The sequence below is a fragment of the Propithecus coquereli genome, unplaced genomic scaffold (assembly GCF_000956105.1).
Source record: "Propithecus coquereli isolate 6110/MARCELLA unplaced genomic scaffold, Pcoq_1.0 Scaffold33, whole genome shotgun sequence".
Taxonomy (NCBI): Eukaryota; Metazoa; Chordata; class Mammalia; order Primates; family Indriidae; genus Propithecus; species Propithecus coquereli.
Genome location: NW_012148952.1, coordinates 5,993,751 through 6,014,838, shown reverse-complemented (window position 1 = coordinate 6,014,838; position 21,088 = coordinate 5,993,751). Strand labels below are relative to the sequence as shown.

The following is a 21,088-nucleotide window of genomic DNA, read 5'->3' as shown; positions in this document are numbered from 1 at the left end:
GAAAAGACTTCATGGAGCTAGTATTTACAGGAGCATTTGTAGAACGGGCGTGTTTTCATTTCCTCGTTTGAACCTTAGGTATACAGGGATGAGTTTTAAATAAAATAAATGCTTTTACAGATAGTTAATTTCAAATAACACCATCAGAACAGTATTATTTTCCCTATTTTACAGATTATGAAAACGAGGCACAGATATTGGCAACATGGGCTCTCGCACTGGAGAGATGAGAGTGCTAGCGCCCGAAAAGACTTCATGGAGCTAGTATTTACAGGAGCATTTGTAGAACGGGCGTGTTTTCATTTCCTCGTTTGAACCTTAGGTATACAGGGATGAGTTAATCACACTGCTCATTAGCACCATTGGACCGTGTCAGGCTTTCTACTTGTTTTATTTTATTTTTTCCCTTCAGCTCTGATCCACTCTGCCTCGCAAGAACCCAATCTAATGTGTGTGAGAGTCTTCCTCAGATATGTATATACCTCTATAAGGCATATGGTGCTGTTATGTGTGTGTGTGTGCATGCAGGTTTTTAATGCACACAAATGATATTGTACTATAGAGCTTGTTACTTAGTTTTTAACTTAACACTTTGCTTTTAAGCTTTATCCTTGCAATTGTATATACATCTGGTCGTTAGGCATCCACCATATTTTATTATTCTCTCCCTTGGTGGCAGACAACTAAGTTGCCTCCAACTTCCCACTTCACAAACATCACCGTGATGAATATCCTTGTTTTGGCCTTGTTATGCACTGTGCAAAAGTTTTTCTGGGGCGAATGGGTCGAGTGAATTTAATTTCACTAAATACTGCCAGATTGCTGTATCAATTTACGCTCCCACCAGCAGTGCCTGTTTTCTTCAAACTCTTCTGAGAGAAGCAGACGTTTAGTTGATTGCTGTCACTTAATCATCATTACCCTAATCACTACCATTTAATAAGAAACGTTCTTGGAACTTTACGAAGGGTAGAAGGAACAGAGGATATACTCAAAATCGGGCTACAGAAAATTTTAATACCTCACATATCTGTTCCAGCAAATTGCTTTGCAACTTGGATTTATATACTTGTTTTTAAAAATGCAACAGTATTTGTAATATCATTTCAGGTAAAAGAAAAACTTTCAGAAACAATAAATAATTAAAATTTGTCCTTCCATAAAGCCAAAAATTGGATATTCAAATAACTAGGCAAGAAATAGATATTTGTATCACCAGCTTATTCATAAAGTAGAAATAAAAACTCGAATATATTTTTTCCCAAGGTTATTACCTAGCAAAGTATGCTATGGAGTTGTGGTTTAACTCTTTCATGTAACCTTTAGCTAGAGTATTTCACAAGTAGTATCTACCATCTAAAATAAAAAATAAAAATTTAGATTTAACCAAACTACAATCCCAAAGTTATCAAATCAAATCACTTCAATACTGGGCAACATGGTCATTATTTGGTCATTCATTGTCTCACATACTCCAGAGTGACCGGAGGAAGACCATGAAGATTGAATGAACATATAGAAGTATCCCAATATGTGGGTCATTCTTTTAACACGGACAGACCCACATTGCTTTTTAGTCGTGAGCTTCATTTTCTCTTCTGACCTTCAATCTGTACATTTCTATTTTAAGTTTCTTCATAAGAAAACTTTTCTCAATTTTCCATTAGAATTGTTTTGATCGATGATTTTTAAGTTTCATCCCACAGGGATTTCTGGTTCAAGCCCAGCCTTTTTTATTTTTATTTTTAATTGTATCTATTTGTAAAGTCAAAATCTTTTATTTTCCCGTACATTTGATTTGGAATCGTAGGTAATAAAGATTTAAAATGATGAGCAGTCACTTTAATATTGAGAACACATGGCCAAGAATGCGTGTACACAATACGAGCAGTTGCAAGAAGATTTATACCTTGTAAAGTTTACATATATTTGGGTGATTAAACTAAAATTGAAGATTGTCCCTGAGTACAATTCAGTGGAAGCAAGTGTTTTTATACACTTTTCATTCTTTTCTTATCATTACTAATTTAGCCTATGGTCTAGAGATGCTTGCATAAAGTATTGGAAGGGATTGTCACAATATTTGAAAAGTCAAAAATAGTTTAGTACAACTGTAAGGATATAATTATTTGAGATTAGGACACAGTTTCCTCTATCAGTTTACCTGGTATTCCTCCTCTGGGACATCATTTGGGGAGAAAAAAAAAGTTACAACATACGGTGTTATCTAAAATGGGATGAAAAGTGGAGATTTGGCTTACCTGTGGTATGTTTTGCCAGGGGAGTTGGTACAGAGTTGAAGAAACACCAAGCCAAACAGCAGCCAACATCATCCTAACTCATTGTGGCACTGATTTCTGGGACAGCTGTCAACCCACACTTCAGCTAGGGATCCATTTAAAAGCAGCATAGATTTAGATTTTTTTCTTTGATTATTTTCCAGTGTTGCACGGCCCAAATACTTTTTTGTTTTTTTAAAATAATTAAAGCTGGTTCTACATGTGCAAACCCTTCAGTTAGCTGCAAAGAGACTGCTTAGTTTACAGGCTGTCACCCAGGCAACCAACCACTGTGCGTTTAGCTTGGAGAATTGAAAGCAGGACAATGTCATCCAGGAAGGAAAACAAGTGGTGTATATTCTTCCAAGTTGCTGTTTAAGTACTTAAAAGAGCTGGACCCTGGTGCACTGCCATGGGTGGCACAACTGCCATGATCACTTGAGCCACCGAGACTCTCCAGGAAAGCCATGTCTTTGTAGTCCCTGTTAGGTGCCGGAAAGGCCACCTCCAAGTCTGAATATAGGTCACGTAGTGAGGATCCTATCGATTACCCCTGAACTGGTTGTATTCTTAGACTCATACCTGAGAAAGCACCAGTGGACAGAAATCCTTACATTAGAACATACTTCTTATCTAGACAGGCTTGTATTATTCTGAAGCAAAAGCTTCTGTAAATGGATAGCATTTTTGTCTGACTCTTAAGAGGTAATAAACCAGCTGAAAGAGACTCAAATCATGGACTACAAAGCATATTCATGAGGAAGTAGACCCAGAGCACTTGAAAACATAATAGGGTCACCTGGCATTCGTGTGTGGCTAGATTTTTTCCTGCCACTTACTGAAGGAGGTAGGGGTTTCTCTTCTAAAGTGGTACATAGCATTATATATTCTCAACTGAACGAAGTACAAATAGTTTAATAATAACAGCTGACATTTATCGAATGCTTACTGGGTTAGTCTTTTACACCACTGATGTCATTTAATCCTCACAACAACTCTGCAGAGTTGATACAATAAACACCATTATTCTCACGTTACAGAAGACAACATCAAGGGTTAGAAACTTTAAGCTAATAAATGGTGGAGCTAGGGATTAAACCTACACACCCTACCACAATGTTAAAATATCACTTTTACTATTCTAACACACACACACATACACACACACACGCACACACATACTCACACACACACTTCTCTAGTGAATGAAGACTTCAGGGCAAGATCCATTCAGAGATTGTTAGGTCTATGTATACTCTTTCATTGCCCAAGCCATCCTGAAGCTTAACACTAATCTAAGCATACACAGGTGGTTACCGTTTTACTACCTACACCCTACCTTGTTTCTACACCCAGCAAGAATAATATCCTCTCTTACCTTTTATGCCAAGAGGAAGTTATCAGTACTGTAGTTTCTGACTTTTAGGATTTCTGCGGGGTTACCCTAGGGTTCAGGCTGGTCTGCAATCCATGAATCTTTCAATTAGCTTCTCAAAAATAATCTTCCTCTTGTCTCTCATTTTGAGAAATAGTTGACATCATTCAAATCATGTTTTTTCAAGAAACTTAATTTTTCAGTAAAAGTGGAGGGACAGGCATGAAAAACAAGGACAATATTTGGTGATAAGTCTACCATAGGGCTACGTAAAAAGCTCTGAGGAAGCGCGGAAGGGGAGTATCTGACTTTCTGGCTGGGAGGTGGTAGATGTGTGTTTGCCCAGGCTGCCATAATAAAATACCACAGACTTGGAGCCCTGAACAACAGAAATTTATTTTCTCACAGTTCTGGAGCATAGAAGCCTAAGACCAAGGTGTCAGCAGGTTTGCTTTCTTCCGAGGCCTCTCTCCTTGGTTTGCAGATGGCCACCTTCTTGCTATGTCCTCACATGGCCTTCCCTCTGTATGTGGAAGTCCCTGGAGTCTTTCTGTGTGTCCTAATCTCTTCTCATAAGGGTAGCAGTCAGATTGGATGAATGCTCTCATCATTTATTTTGAACGTTGGGCTGGAGACTTTTCCCAGCACATTAAGGCAAAAGAAAAAAATGGAAAAAAATAAGAAACAAAAAGTAAAGATTGGAAAGAAAGAAACAAAATTGTCACTATTCACAGTTGATGTGAACGTGTATGTAGAAAATGCAAAAGTATTTATTGGTAAATTTTAAAAATTAATAAAATAGACTGGGCATAGTGGTTTGCACCTATAATGCCAGGTACTCAGGAAGCTGAAGGGAAAGGATCCCTTGAAGGCAAGAGTTCAAGACCAGCCTGGGCAACATAGGAGACCCTTTCTCTGAAAAAAAAATTAGTACAATTATTTAGCAATGGATTGGATACAAAATCAATATACCAAGATTAATATCTTATATTTCTATATGCTAACAAAAATTTAAAAAATAAAAAATAAAATTTTTGAAAAATTACCATTTCTAATATTGTCAATAAATATAAAATACGTAGGAATAAATCTAATGAAATATGTCTAAGAATTTTATGGGGGAAACTGTTATAATTTTATTCACAGACTTTACAGAGATATACCATGTTCATGGATTGGGAAGCTTATATTGTAATTTGGAAGATGTAAAATTTTCCATATTGTTACAATCAAAATTAAAGAAGTCATTTTAGGGGTCATTAACAAGCTGGTTTTAAAATTTGTATGAAAATTTAAAAGGCTGAAAATCATCAAGATACTTTTAAAGAAGAATACAGTGAGATGACTTTCTCTACTATTAGAATGGAACAGCAGAGAGGGCCCATAAACACACTTTACATCCATGGGCACTTGGTAAGAGACAGGGATGGTACTGTAAATCAGCAGAGAAAGGATCATCTGTCAATAATATGGAGTCAACAGAGTATCCATATGAGGGAAAAAATAGACCTCCTCCTTACGCTATATACAAAAATGAATCCCATGCTTTCAAGACATAAATGTGAAAGGCAAAATGAAAAGCTTTTAAGAGAGAATATGGAAGACTATAGTCATGATTTCCTAAACAAGATAGAAAACACACTAACCATAAAACAAATGATTTAAATTTTAACTAGATCAAAATTAAGAACTTCTGCTCATAAAAACACACTATTAAAAGAGAGTGGCAGACACAGAAATGTGCCCCACTCAGGGCTCCCTTAAAGATTCACTGCCCAGCTGCAAGGAGTGTGGCTAGTGTGATAGCCTCCAGCTGTTAGCTGTATCAAGTTTGCCTAATTGTTAAGCCAAGGTCATGCTATTCTTGGACTGGTTTCCACAGTCAAAAATGGAGCAAGTATCGATAGTTTAGGTCACTCTTTTCTCAGGGAGAAAGAGTTTTTCCCTGAGAAAAGAGGGAGGTCCTGGCCAATGAATGACTGAGCAAGGCAATGGTATTATGTAAGAGGCTAGCAATTTCCACCAAATGGAGGATTCATTTAATGGAAAATTTTGGGGTGCAGAGACTTCCTCAAGTTGGAACTCTTGTCTAATGGCAACCCCTGCCCAACCCTGCTTTTCCTTTCACCGATATTACTCCTCAATAAGCTCTTTTGCACTTGTAATGCCATCTCAGTGGCTGTTCTTTGAGAGCACCAGTCTGCAACAGAAAACGAAAAAAAAGTGAAAAGGCAAGCCACAGAGTGGGAGAAGATATTTGCTACATATATAAACAATATAAGGCTAATATGCAGAATATATAAGTAACTTTCAGATATCGATAAAGACAGTTCCATAGAAAAAGAATTGAAAATAATTTTCTACTCCACAAAAAAAGGATATTTATTAGGTCATTAAATATGAAATGTCTGATTTCGAGTCAAAAGTTTAGTTTATTATATCTCAAACAAGAAGCAGTACAATTAATCAAAGTATATGCCTAAACTATCGACACAATTCTGCCATCTTAACAGTAGTTTACTTATGCCAGCAGCGAAGAAGCCCGGAGAGCCAGCAGTGATGAAATCATGAAAAGTGTTTCCCACAGCTTTTTGAGAATTGAATATTTTTCCTTGCAAGAAGTGGTCCAAAGCCTGGAAGAAGTGGTAGTCAGTGGTGCAAGGTCTGGTGAATACGGTGGATGACAGAGACTTTCCAAGTCCAGCTTTTGTAGTCTGAGCAGTGTTGTTTTTTGAGACATATAGTCTTGCAAGAGGATTGGCCTGTCTCTATTGACCAATCTCAGGTGCTTAATTGCAAGCATCCTCATCATTTCTTCCAACTGATTGCAGTAGATATCTGTTGTAATCGATTGACTAGGTTTTATGAAGCTGTAGTGGATAGTACCAGATAAAAAAAGAAGTGAATTTATTAAAAAGGGGGCATTAGAGAAGGATACTTAAGAGTTTTAAGTGCTGCATTTAGTCCCAGGGTAGTTTTTCAGGGAATCAGTAACCCAGGTGAATTGCTCCAACAGTCATGGCCTTATCTTTAGAACATGTGAATCAATGTCAAATTAATATGACTGTGGACTTGTTTTGGAAAATATGGCTCTGAATTAAGCTGAGTCAGTTTGTTTTGCACATCATGGTTTGGTACAATTTATCTGTTTTGTCAGTCAGGGAACAGTTTGTTTTGTAAGTCATGGTTTCTGTTCCAGTTCTTAAATGGACAATTTGAAATGTATTTTGGAAGCAGAATTAACATGATACACTGAGAAGATTAGAACTGGGAGGTAAGGGATAGAAAGGAATCAAGGAAGACTCCAATTTGGGACTTCAGCAAATGTATGAATGGGATTGTTACGTAAAAATTATAGGAGGCCACTATTTTGGACTAAGCTCTTGCACTAGGCCCCAACAGTCCAGACTAAACATCAAAATGAAGTCACTCATGATGAGCTGTTAACTGACCTAAGAAATCAGGAGAAAGACATAAGGGCCTAACCTCCCAAACAGGCTAGTTTCAATCAGCATGATAATGAAGTTTCTTCTGCCTTTAATCCTTACACAAAAGGTAACCTGGCTTGTAATCCCTTGGCACTTTGGGAGGCACTTTGGGAGGCAATTTGGGAGGATGAGGTAGGAGCATCACTTGAGGCCAGGAGTTTGAGACTAGCCTGGACAACATGCAAGATTCCATCTCTACGCAAAAGATTTTAAAAATTAGCCAGTCGTGGTGGTGTGCGCCTGTAGTCCCAGCTACTTGGGAGGCTGAGGGATGAGGATCGCTTGAGCCCAGGAGTTTGAAGTTACAGTGAGCTATGATCACTTCACTGCACTCCAGCCTGGGTGACAGAGTGAAAATTTGTCTCTAAAAAAAAAAAAGGTAACTTTAAGTAACCTGATGTTAACCAATCAGTTATTTCTCTTTTGTTCTGTTTCCATCTCCCCCTTACAAAGGAAGTAACTTTGAAATGACCCATTCACTTTTTGTCTTTGTTTCTGATTCCTGAGTCCTTCTGTGTCTATAAAGCCAATTTCTTCTGCTCAACTCATTGGAACAGTTATTCTATTTTATGGAATGAAGTGTTATACGATTATGGAATTACAAATAAACACAATTGAGATCCTTAAACTAAATTTGTTATAAGTTTTTCTTTTGTCAGGGTATAATTTACTGAGATGCAGATAGTGGTAGAGGAAAGTTTAGGTCAAAAAAAGGTCAAGAGTTGTATTTGGGACCTGCTTAAGTTTGAGATGCTTGTTATATCAAATAAGTAGCCGATATAGAAGTCTGCAGTTCAGAGGTACTATTTGGGTGAGGGAGAAAAATGTGAGAGTCATCTCCATATGGATGACATAAGGCCCTGGGACTGGGTGAGATTATCTGAAAGTGTGCCGGAAGGAAAAACGGGGCCCATCCATCCATTCATTCATTCAACACCGTATCTCAAGTGGGTTTTTTATGGGCAAAGCATTACTGAGCACTGAAAAATATCAGATAATCAAGACAGATGAGATACACAAGTAAATAGTCAATGTAATAACTGGTTATAAATGCTACGAAAAAAACTGAAGTGATAGAGACTGAGACTTGTGGGTTAATAGGGAACTTTATTATAATAGATTGTGTGCTCATGTGCTCCCACTCCTTGGGAAGTGACATGTGACTTGTTATTTGAATGAAAAGAAGCAGCCAGGCCTTTGACGAGTTGGGGGTTGAGAGTTGTGGGTAGTGGGAACAGGCTGTGCAAAGGCCCTAAGTCATGTATAACATGCTCAAGTTACAGAAAGATGGAGGCTGAGGAAGGTGTGAGAATTGAGGTAGCAGGGGTACACATGGGCCAGATCTTGATGGGCCCTATAGGCAGAGTAAGGAGTTTGATTTTATTCCAAGTACAATATAAAACCACTAGAGCATTTTACTCAAGAAGTGATAGGGTCTGATTTGGTTTTTTAGAAGATCACATTGGTATGAGAATAGATTGTAGGGCAGAAGAATGGGAGACAGAAGTGAATATAAAAGCAATTATACCAGCCTAGGCAACACAGCGAGACCCTGCTTCTAAAAAAAAATTTTTTTTTTAATTAGCTGGGTGTGTTTTCACAGTCCTGTACTTCCAGCTACTTGGGAGGCTGAGGCGGGAGGATTGTGTAAGCTCAAGAGTTCAAAGTTACAGTGAGCTATGATGAGGCCACTACACTTCAGCCTGGGTGACAGAGCAAAAGCCCAACTCTTAAAAAAAAAAAAATTGATACTTGGTTTGCGTAATTACCTGCCAAAGAATGAAAGCTTCAAAGGCAAAAAATATGATTTTAAAAGTACTCTTGGTTAAAGGACATTCTTATGAGTAAATTTTGGGGGGAAACAAAGGCTGAGTGAAATAAAAGGCCTTGGGAAATGATTGCTCGCCTGTGGGTCTCTATTGTTTGTTTGGCCCAAAGAAACAAATTTGGGTTAACATTTTTATGGATTATGAGTAAAGATGCTCTAGCACCAAAATTCTAACACTTCCACTTCCCCTCACTCTGATCATAGCTAAATATGGAAAACTGTACGCTTAGGGGCTTTTTCCTCTTTCCTATGATGAGCTGGTAGTGGTATGGAAGATGTGTACATAAGGGGCTTACTCCTTATTGAATATATAAATACTGGACAGGAAGAAGTTAAGGCAGCTGTCCTGTGATTTATTTATATCCCATTACTGGGGATGGAGGTGAGGGCTAGAGATGCTCTGGAGAAAGAAAGGAGATAGGTGACCTGATATCGTAAACATGTTGATAACTGGTTCTCCTGGCAAATGTACTGTGTTATTGGCGAGGAGGACAGTCCCTATCTATGAAATGCTTTTTGCAGGATATCCCTACTTTAGAATTACTTATGGTGAATCTATGGATTTAAGGAGCACAACTTACTGAAAAACATCACAAAAGCTATTAGCTATTATATATGACCGTAAAATTGAGATGTTTCATTACAGAGAGCATATATGTCTTATATGGGAAGAAAGGACCTGGGAGCTGCTCCCAGTGTCTAAGACCTCTCCCTCCTTGCCTGTTCCTGTTGATTGGTTGTATTCCTGAAATTATTAGTAAATCCTGATGCTAGGTAAGATCTCTCATTACGTGAGTCTGATTTGGCAATGTGATCTTTTGTGTATAGACACACAGACACATTTATCTGGCTACCAAATTATCTTTGAAATATGCGTTTGAGCCCCCTCCTATAGGTGATATCAGACTCTAATATTTCAAGAGACAGAAGGACACAGAAATTAAAATAATAAAGATAACAAAGATAATATTTTTGGTGAAAAGGGCCCTACCATAGAAGTTAGGATTACTGACCTCTCATTCCCAATGTTATGTAGTTACGTGACTTGGGCTTAGTTTTCGCACCTGTAAAATGAAAGGGTTGTGTAACATGATTCCAGGAAGCCCCTCTGGTTCTAAAAATCAGGGATTCCAAGACAGTCAGTAAGAAAAACTCTTTCTTCGCACAAGAAAAACTAAGGAATAAGAATCACGACAGTAGTCAAGTCTTCCCTCTGGTGGTCAAAGTGGTCAAATGCCTGCCCTCATTCAGCTTTGCTCTCAAGGGCTTTAGTTCCTCCCAAGCCATTCCACACCACGTCATTGTGTACTTCTATCATGGCATTTAATAGGGCCAGCCTTGCTTTAGAGTTATTGTATCTCTCCATTAGATTCTAGTTTGTGGAGGATAAGAAATGTGTTTTAATTACTTTTGTTTCCTCTATCATGTTTATGTATTTTATACATAGAAAGTTCTCAGAGAATGTTTCTAGAACTGAATGTATGCCCAGGAGTGCCCAAAAACAGTGGAAAATCTCATGGGGTGGCATTTGGCTCACTCTAGCAGAAGCTTAAGTTCTCAGCAGAGCCATGTTTTTATTACATTCTGGTTAGGTGGAAAGGAGGAGAAATTATTTCAGAAAATAATAGTGTCAAATGAGACGTCATAAAGGAGGGGCTTGAAAGGGATGACAATTTTAGTTTTGATTCTAATGTTAGCTGTAAGAGAAGAACACAATGAATAATTTTGAAATGCTTGGACGACCTCAATGCATCAACCAGAAAAGGACTAAAGGATTCTAAGGTTCTAAAAAGAGCTTTTCTGCCGAGGCAGCAGGGGGTTGAATGTGACCTATGTCTTCTGCATGTTAAACATGACCTATTTGTCTCTTGCAACACAGTTGTGGGAAAAGGTGGAAGATTTTTCAGGAAGACCATGAAGAAGCCTGTTGTTTTTAAAGAATTCAACTTCCTAGGAGCACTTTGTCCCAAATCTCTTCTTTTTCACATAGAAGGTGGTAAAAGGAATAGGGGATGGAAGGAAGGAGGCAAGATAAAGAAGGCATCTCAGTGGGCAGAGGAGAGACAAAGGTGATCATGGAGAGCCAAGAGTCACAGAAGCCTGGGGAAATATGAGAGACCGGGATTTCCCTCACTCCTAATGGGTGGCCACTGGATTGATTAACTAAGGTGTTTCCTGACTCAGAAAGGCAATGTGAGCAGTCAGGTACACAATTCCATGCCTTGGAAGCAAAGATGACATCCCTTAAAGTCTTGGCTCCCAAATATGGTTGATCATCATCTTCATCTGGAGAGATTTTATAAAAACACAGCTTCTTGCAATTCCACAGAAAACCAATGAGTTAATAGGAGTAAAGCCCTTAGAAGAACATTTACATTAAGTGCCACACTTACTTCTTTGTGCAAAAAAAATGATCAAAAGATAGTAAAAACTATTTATTTCTCTATTTAAAAATATGTACATAATAGGGAAGCATCTGAAAAGATTTTCACTTAGCTGATATCCATGATTATATCTTGGGAGTACAAGAATTGAAAAGACAATCAAGATGGCATTCACTTCATGCATATCATTGGAACCTTTCACAATGAGAAGACATTCCTATTACTTGTATAATATTTAAACAGTTTGAATTAAAATACAGATTCCCTGGCTCTACCTTTGGAGGAAAACTGTTACGAGTATCTCCAAAGAACAGACATAAATGGAAGATACAAGATCAACTGCAGCAACATAGTAGAAGTAGAGACGGGATCTTTAAACATTAGAAACTAGACTGAAGTTAATGTTAAAAGAAATCTGGGCAGATCAGTAAACATTTGGAGATGTTATTGCTGTGAAAGTAGTAAATGGGACTCAGGAAAGTGTGACACAAAAGAAGGTCAGTGCAATGGTTTGAATGTCCCTTCCAAAACTCATGTTGAAACTTAATCCCAATGTGGCAGTATTGAGGGGGGGGCCTTTAAGAGACGATTGGATCATGAGGGCTCTGCCCACATGAATGGGTTAATCCATTCATGGATTAATAGATTAATATGTTAATGGATTAATTAATTAAAGGGAGTGGGACTGGTGGCTTTATGAGAGAAGGAAGAGCAATTTGATCTAGCACACTCAGCCCCCTTACCATGTGATGCCCTGAGCCACTTTAGGATTTTACAAAGAGTCCCCACCAGCAAGAAGGCCCTCACCAGATGCACCTCACAACCTTGGATTTCTCAGCCTCCATGACTGTAAGAAATAAATTCTTCTTTTTTATAAATTACCCAGTTTCAGGTATTCTTTTGTAAGCAACAGAAAGCAGACTAAGACAGTTGGGATTAGGTCTCAGATTTTGCCTCTAGTATAATGCAAAATAGAATAGCTACCATCCCAAACAAGGAAAGATTGGAGTTTAAATAGGAATATGTGTGTATAAAATATAGTAGTTAGTTGTACATAGATACATGCACATACAAGCACTTGCTTAGCAGAATATATTTATTATCTAAACCTGTACAAAATTCTCATTGACATTGTTGTGTTTTTTTTTTTTTGAGACTGGCTCTGTTACCCATGCTACAGTGCAGTGGTGGCGTGATCATAGCTCGCTGCAGCCTTGAACTCCTGGGCTCAAGATATCTTCCCATCTCAGCCTCCCAAAGAACTGGGATCGCAGGCGTGAGCCACCTTGCATAGCCTCATAATACTTTTTAATTAATTACTTTGTCTCCCACATTGAGAGTTCAAGAGTCATTAAAACATTTTTAAATATAGAAACACATAAACTTGGACAAACCAAATCAACCTGCCAGGAAGTAATCATCTTGTCTGAACCTGCCAGATAACAAATTATAAACGTAAGGACTGGAACGAGCTGGTCTCAGCTTCTTATTACCATCTAGAAGAATTCAATTACTTTATATTTGAAACTTCCTGAGGGCAGGCACCTTGTTTTTATATTTTTGTTTCCTAGTTTCTGGAACAGTACCAGGCACATAACAGTTGCTTTTAACAAATGTTATTGAATTAAGAAATGGCTGAATGTATGGTGAATAAATGAAGATTGCATTTCTTCTCTTGAAATTCTCTTGAGATTCCTTGCCTGGGTGACTATACCGCTTTCTGATAAAAGAAACAGTGGATTGCTTTTTTTTTTTTTTAAGAATATGAGGCATTGTGCGTGTGTTCTGAAAAGTCACTTGAATATTTTTCTGCTACTGATTTTACGAAGAGCTTTAAGAAGTTGGATACCCATCACACATCCCTTTCTAAACCATATAGTTACTTACGTCTCATCTCTAGGTGCTCAGACTGTGAGAACCCAGCAGGCAGGGATTATACTCCGAATCCCTCCATAGAATTGACCACAGGGCCATGACACTAGACACTTGATAAATATTACTAACTGAATGAAAAAATGCTGTCTGATAATTTTGATTTAGAGAATTTCTCTCTGAAGAGTTTCTTGTTCTCATAGAAAGTCTTCCTCTTCCAGTTGTACCTTCTGTTGCAATTGCTCTCATGGCAGCATCACTGAGAATTCCCAGTTCTCCCTGCACAGAGGCCATCAAGATAGATGAGGCTGGTGTAGTCCCACGGTTGTTGCTCCTTTCACAAACAATGTTTGCTCCATTACAAAGACCTAATTAAACTGCTATGCCCCCATATTTCTCTGAGGACTAAGCTCAGGGTGATTTTTCCAGGTTTCTAATCTCTTAAATTGCCTATGTGTCAAAATATCTCCCCATGGCCATTATTGGTAACACCTTGAAATAACTGAGTTATGCCAGAGAGGAAACACACTTGCATGGAAAAGCCCTTGCCTTTGGATGTGTAGCAAAATAGCTCTTAATACTGAAGAAACAGAATCTTTTCTGCTTTGTGAACCAGTGAAAATCTAATAAAAGTGTGTCTCCCCTGGGTATTTTACATCATTAGCAGCCTGGCTTCATGCTTTGCTTTAACAAATAACTTATTTTAAAAATTTCTCCAGGGAGAAGACAGGGAGCCAAAAATATCTTGGAAGAAAACTTCACCTAGCAACCTGATAAAGCGGTTTCACACAGTTTCTAAAATTTAACTTCATGCAGTAAAGCCTTTGTGAATATTTAGTTTCCGATTTCGGTATATACTGAAACTTCTTCATGGCCAAGCAAGAAGGAAAAAAAGTAATGCCTTGCATGTGAGTGGCACTTTATGGTTTTCATGGTACATTCGTTATACCATAATTGATCATCTATTACATACCAGGATAAAGTTTTACATATGAACATAGAGTTTAAACTTTGCCACAATCTTATGTAGCAATAACTATTACAAGTCTCATTTTACTAATGGAGAAACAGGTTTAGAGGGATTAAATAATTTTTCCAAAGTCATGTAGTTAATAAATGACTGAGCCCAGATTTTCTATCTGATATTAAAACCCACAGACTTACTTCACTTGGTAAGAATCTTTTCCTTTTCTCTTCTTTTTCTTTTTTTAGAGACAGGGTCTCACTCTTTTGCCCAAGCTGGAATGCAGTGGTGCAATAGCTCACTGTAGCCTCAAACTCCTGGGCTCAAGTGATCCTCCTTCCTCAGCCTCCCAAGTAGCTGGGACTACAGGTGTGGGCCACCAAGCCTGGCTAATTTTTTTGTTTTTTAGAGACAGGGTCTTGCTATGTTGCCCAGGCTGGTCTCAAACTCTTGGCCTCAAGCAATCATCCCGTCTCAGCCTCCCAAAATGTTGGGATTACAGGTGTTAACCACTGCACCCAACTGAGAATCTTAAAAAGTTAGTGAACAAGAAACCCTTTTCCTTTTATATGTACATATCTCAGTATGTCTGTATCCATCTTTTTCTCCCCTTCTATCCCTTCTCAAAAAAGGCCAACATTACCACATATGCTTCATTCCCTCCTGTTACATATGCTCTGAATCCCTCATACTGCCTTGATGTACAACCCCAGGAGGTGCGATTCACAAGGTGTTCTGTGTGGGTGGCACCTCCTGCAGCACGACTTCAGAACACAATGTGAGCAGTGTCCCCTGGAGTTGTGTGACCACCAGCTCTGCGGATTTCCTCCCCTCTCACCTTATTAAGAACTGTCTCCTTCAGCAGTTCCTCTACGGGACTATTTCCATCAACATACAAACATGTCTACTATTCTATGCTCTAAAAGCTAACAAACAAAAAACCCAAGAAACAACAACAACCAATCACCCTTGACTCTATATTCTTCTCTCATTTGCTTTTCAGCAGCAGTCAGTATTTACCATTTTGAAACAGTCTCCTCTCTTGGATTCTGTGCAATAAGTATAAACTGAGTCCAAGCTCTTACCATTTGCCATAGGACAGCCAATAAGTTGAGAGACAAGGTGCTGGGGCAAGGAAAGCAACTATTTGGAGAGCCAGCAAACCAAGAAGATGGCAGACTAATGTCCTAAAGAACTATCTTAAGTTAGTATGAACTTTTGGCTCCTTTTTACGTTAAGGGGAGGAGGGGGTGGTTGCAAGAGGTAACTGAGGACCGTAAACATCTGGGTGTCAATGAGGGTCTGAGGAGGTTGTAAAACTTCTTTGCTCTTGGTCAGTTAACTTTGGATGATGTAGGTCAGGTCATGATGTTCCTATAAATCTTCAACATAGCATTGTTACTTATGTGTATACTTTGCTTATCTTTTCGGAAGTTAGTTTTGGGAAAGGAACGGTTATAATCTTTCTTTTAGAGTTGAATATAAACTAAATTCTTATTACAATTAGCTGGCCTACGTGTAGAGTCGAGCAGAAGCTTTCAAACTAAAGGATATTAACGCAGGGGGTCAGAAACAAAATGGGGTTTGTCACGCTAAGCCTCCCTTCCAGTGTTGTGTAACTCCTTGTTTTCTTCCTATTTTTCTAGGCATTTCTTTCCTCTCTCTTTTGCTGGATACTTTTCCTCTCTCCATTTTCTAAATATAAAATTTCTTTGGGGCCTTATGTGAGCTGCCTTTTCTTCTCTTCCAACATTCTCCTCACCTAGTCTTGTGGTTTAAAATACCATCTCAATTCCCAAATTTATATCTTCGCATTTATATCTTCACCCCAGGTCTTGCCTCTGAGTCCTATTCCTGTATCCAATTTTCTCCTTGACAACTCCCCTGGGATGTCTTACAAGACTGTCAAACTTAACACCTGCCAAACCAAGCTCTTGTTTTCTCGCACTTTCCAGAGTTTCCCATCTCAGGAGATAGCACCCTCCCCGCACAGTTGCTTAGTCCAGAAACTGAAAATTATCCTTGATTCTTACCTTTTCCTTATCCTTGAATTCAATCCAGCAGTAAGTCCTGTCTTCCCTTCTCCAAAACACAGATCAAATCAGTTCACTTCATCTGTTGACCGCCTGAGAAAAAGCCTCTACACCCTTTCCCACTGGACGCTTCAATAGTCACCAGCTGTTCCTACTTCTTCTTTTGCTCCCCTCCCATGTATTTTTCATACAGCATCTAGACTTTTGCAAAATGTAAATTGGGTCATATATAAAGCCCTACCCAGGCCTAGAAGGCCCTGTATGGTCTCTCCATGCCTATCTCTCCAACCTCATCACAAACACTGTGCTTTAGGTGTAAGTCTCTCATTTAGTTCATTAGACAGATCAGACTTTCCTACTTATGAGCCTCTGGATATGCTATTCCCTCTGCTTAGAAGCCTTAGTCACCCTTAACCTGGCTGCCTCCATCTTATACTTTAGCTCTCTTCCAAGATTTGTCTTGTTCAAGGTTACCACTGGCCTCCATAAGGCTAATAGTGGTGCTGACGTATGTAGCATCTCTTCTTTCTGTTCTTGCAGCAAATTTCCAGTTTCCCTATGAGACTCTGAGTTCCTTGAAGTCAGAAACTGTATCTACAATACATTTTCATATCCCTGGAGCCTAGCATAGTGCTTGGCTTCTAGTAGGTGTTTAATGAATGCTTGTAAATGAAGGAAAGTGCAAGTTGAGGCCTCTTGGGAAAGACTGCTGCAGTAGTAACCCATAGCCCCTCACCAGTGCAGTAGACAGAAACTAGAAGGAACAACAAGAGACGGGGGTTCAAGGCTTGGCACTGGCAGTAACGACCCGTTGTCAACATTCTTCTGACCTTTAGTTTCCTCATCTTGTCTGTCTGCATCACCAAATTTTTGATATCTCTAATTCTTATGTTAAGATTAAGAATATTTTGTTTATTATTACTTTCAAAAATAATTTTGTAGAGACAGGGTCTTGCTAAGTGCCCAGGCTGGTTTTGAACTCCTGGCCTCAAGCAATCCAGTTCCTGCCTCTGCCTGCTGGGATTACTGGCAAGGGTACGAATTTTTATTACTGAAGCTGCATTTCCTAGTACTCTACCTCCAAAGTCCCTTTTTGGGTTCTGAGACTTATTAAACGAGATTTAATAAAAAACAATTTTTTTTTTTTTGAGACAGAGTCTCCCTTTTTTGCTTGGGCTAGGGTGCAGTGGTGTCATCGTAGCTCAACCTTAAACTCTTGGGCTCAAGCGATCCTCCTACTTCAGCCTCCCAAGTAGCTGGGGCTACAGGCGTGCACCACCACGCCTAGCTAATTTTTTAATAAAAAAATTTGGTAGAGATAGCATCTCGCCATATTGCTCAGGCTGGTCTTGAACTCCTGGGCTCTAGCAATCTTCCCACCTCAGCCTCCCAAAGTCCTAGGATTACAGGTGTGAGCCACGATGCCCAGCCTAATTTTTTAAAGCTTTTAATTATGAAAAATTTCAAACCTAAATAAAAGTAAATAGCACAATAAACATCCATGCACCTATCACCAGCTTAAACAATTATCCACTCCTAATATTTATTTCACTCCTAGCCCCACCCACTTCCCATTCCCATTACTTCGAAGCAAATCCCAGATGTGGTATCATTTTATCTGTAAATATTTCAGTATGTGTGAGCTAGAATTCTTAGCTGCTAGCTGACGCTCTTTCTGTTCTTTGATGGATTAAAAAGTGAAGCGTTTATTGAGCAGCATGTTGTTCTTCCCAGAAACTAGATAACTAGCATGATGATCCTATTTCATGACTTAACACATTGGGTAGGTTGTTTGAGGGGACTGTTGGGGTGGGTTGGTATTACAGCACCTAGCTCAGTGTCTTGCAATCAATAAATAGAGGGTGAATGAAAACTGTTAAGAGAAAAACTTAAGACATATTAAATTTAACAGAGTTTAATTGAACAAGGAATGATTTGAGAATTGGGGAGTCCCCCAAACAAGAATAGGTTCAGAAGACTCCGGGGCTGCCACATGGTCAGACAATATTTATGGAAAGAAAAAGGAAAATGATGTACAGAAAATGGAAGTGAGGTACAGAAATAGCTGGATTAGCTACAAATGGGCATTTGCCTTATTTGAACAGTCCCCCGAGGGCCACTTGTGATTGGCTGAAACTCTGTTATTGGCACAAAAGTAGGTTATAGCCTGTTTACACATCTAGTTAGGCTACAGTACACTGTATGGAGAAAACTTTAGGCTGAACTTAAATATGTAAGGGGGCAACTTTAGGCTAAACTTAATTTAATAATTCTTCCCTTTGTTTAACCTCTCAATTTTGAGAAATTGACCTAAACTTTAGGCATTGCATGTCACTCTGTCACCATAGTAAATGGACTTACTTGGTCTCAAGTCCCACTGGGAAATAGAACAGTGGATTTTGTAAGGTGGGAACAAGGAAAAAGAACAATAGGAAACACCCTAGTTACTTCAGGTTACTTTTTTGTAAGGGTTGGTGGGAGGGGGGCTTCCTTATTATGCTAAAATCTCCTGTTTCCAGTAGGGAAAAAAAAAAAAAACTGGTCTGTTTTGGGATCTATCTGCTTCTTCAAAGTTTCCGTTTGATTATGTAGCATTTACTGTGAGTGACTCCATTTTGGTTTAGACTGTTGGGGCCTCTGTAGGTAGGAGGTCAGTCCAGAACAATGGCCTCCCATAACTTTGTTTAACAAAACAAACCCGATATGATCTAGGGTTTTCAATACAGTCTTATCCACATGAGTCTAGGACCTTGTTCCACTTCCTTGCTTCTGTTCCCTTTCCGTATTCATTACTCTACAGGAAATCTTCAAATTTTATTAAACCACTCAGAGGGAGTAGAGGGCACACTATATTCTTCCAGACCTGGGGGAACAAAGAGCAATTTCCCCCGCCCAGGCTGGGACTCACTAACAGAGGGCGGGGCCGCGCATAGGCCCCGCCCACGGCAGCTCACCGCCCTGCTCACGTCGTGGTTCAGCTTTTCTTCCCGGCAGCCCTAGCGCCAACCCAGAGCTCCCCAAGATGGCGGCCGACAGTGAGGTGAGCTGTGTGCTTATCCCTGTCACTAAGTTCGTTCCCTCCGTGTCGTTTCCCGGGGGCTCAGTCTTTTTCTTTCCTTCCTCTTCCCGCAGCCCGAGTCCGAGGTATTTGAGATCACCGACTTCACCACTGCCTCGGAATGGGAAAGGTGAGTGAGTCGCATCTTTGCTTACCAGCACTTTGGGCCCCCGTGTCCCCCAGCTGCTCCTGTAACCCAGCCACACTACATGTGACGCCACTTCTGCGAGTAAAATAAGAACCGTGGGCCCCGGGTCGCCGCCGCCTCTCTTTCCTGGTCAGCCGCAAGCCTCTTCCGCGTCTGGCGTCTGATAATCCCGCCCCCGTCAGCCAAACCCTTGAGACTCAGGCTCTCATAAAAAGTTTTGTTTTCTCTACTCTCAGGCCACTTTCCATAGACCTTTGATTTTCTGGTTGTTGCCCACCTGAAAGAACAATTTCCAAAGCTACCAATACTGTTTCTGTTTTCATTTCCGTTTAACTCATTTGTTATTGTAAGTATTAAACTTCGCAGATGCTTTTTGTTTTCCCGTGTACGTTCGTTTATACCCTTTCTGCAGAGTATTGATGGTTGTTTATCTGCCACACTCCCACCGTCTCCATCCTGTCTTTTAGAATAACTTTTTTTTTTTTTTTTTTTTGAGACTGAGTCTCACCCTGTTGCTCGGGCTAGAGTACCCTGGCGTCGGCCTAACTCACAGCAACCTCAAACTCCTGGGCTCAAGCGATCCTCCTGCCTCAGCCTCCCGAGTAGCTGGGACTACAGGCATGCGCCACCATGCCCGGCTAATTTTTTCTATGTATTTTTAGTTGTCCAAGTAATTTCTTTCTATTTTTTAGTAGAGACGGGGTCTCGCTCTTGCTCAGGCTGGTCTCGAACTCCTGAGCGCGATCCTCCTGCCTCAGCCTCCCGAGTAGCTGGGACTACAGGCATGCGCCACCATGCCCGGCTAATTTTTTCTATGTATTTTTAGTTGTCCAAGTAATTTCTTTCTATTTTTTAGTAGAGACGGGGTCTCGCTCTTGCTCAGGCTGGTCTCGAACTCCTGAGCTCAAATTATCACCCGCCTCGGCCTCCCAGAGTGCTAGGATTACAGGCGTGAGCCACCGCGCCCCATTAGAATAATCTTTTTAAAAAGTCTGCACATGGCTTTGGAACGTTTTGATTCAAATTGTTACATTTCAGTGAGTACTGTGCTCAGGCTTCCTGTGCCTGTCAAACTCAGATGAACAGCTGTTTGGGGGAACTGTTGTATCACTGAAATTTGTTGAAAGCCCAGTTTGTGGAGGAGTGATAGTGTAAATCGAATAGTTTTCTATTCTGTGTCACAGAAACTCTGAAGTTTTCTGGGTGTTGAGGTCAGTATTTAGACTGTTGCAACATATTATCTTTCTGGTTGGGAGAGGAAATTTGTGGATCTCATGTCATTAGATGGCACAGGAAAATATAAAAGATCTGTGCTTGAGTAATAGTTTGACCTGTGGTACTCCCCACAGAAGAGTCAGTAAGATATAACCACACTGGCAAGACTTCATTGAGCAGATACTCTGTGTCCAGAGCTGTGAAAACTTGATCCGGATGTTAAAAAAAACAAAACCAGCAAATAGTTAAAATTAAGCCAGTTATACTAACCATAGACATAGTAATTTAAATAGGGATGATATTGTTGTGGAATATAATAGTTGGAGATATTTTCATAGAAAAGATGGGAATTGAGCTGGCCCTTGAAAGTGGAAAGTGGTTGGTTATACAGGAAAATGGACTGACATAGGCAGAGACAAAGAGAATGAACCTTTGGGACTTCAT

At 39.6% G+C, this 21,088-nt stretch overlaps 1 protein-coding gene across 1 annotated transcript in view; it reads left to right on the top strand.

Moving 5' to 3' along the window:
* The first annotated feature begins 19,221 nt into the window (after positions 1 to 19,221).
* RAB3GAP1 (RAB3 GTPase activating protein subunit 1 (catalytic)) overlaps positions 19,222 to 21,088 on the top strand; it is a 121,829-nt gene continuing 119,962 nt past the window's right edge. The window contains 2 exon segments of the mRNA XM_012650505.1: positions 19,222 to 19,263; positions 19,356 to 19,415. Coding sequence (XP_012505959.1) covers positions 19,246 to 19,263; positions 19,356 to 19,415 — 78 coding nt within the window. The 5' untranslated portion in view covers positions 19,222 to 19,245.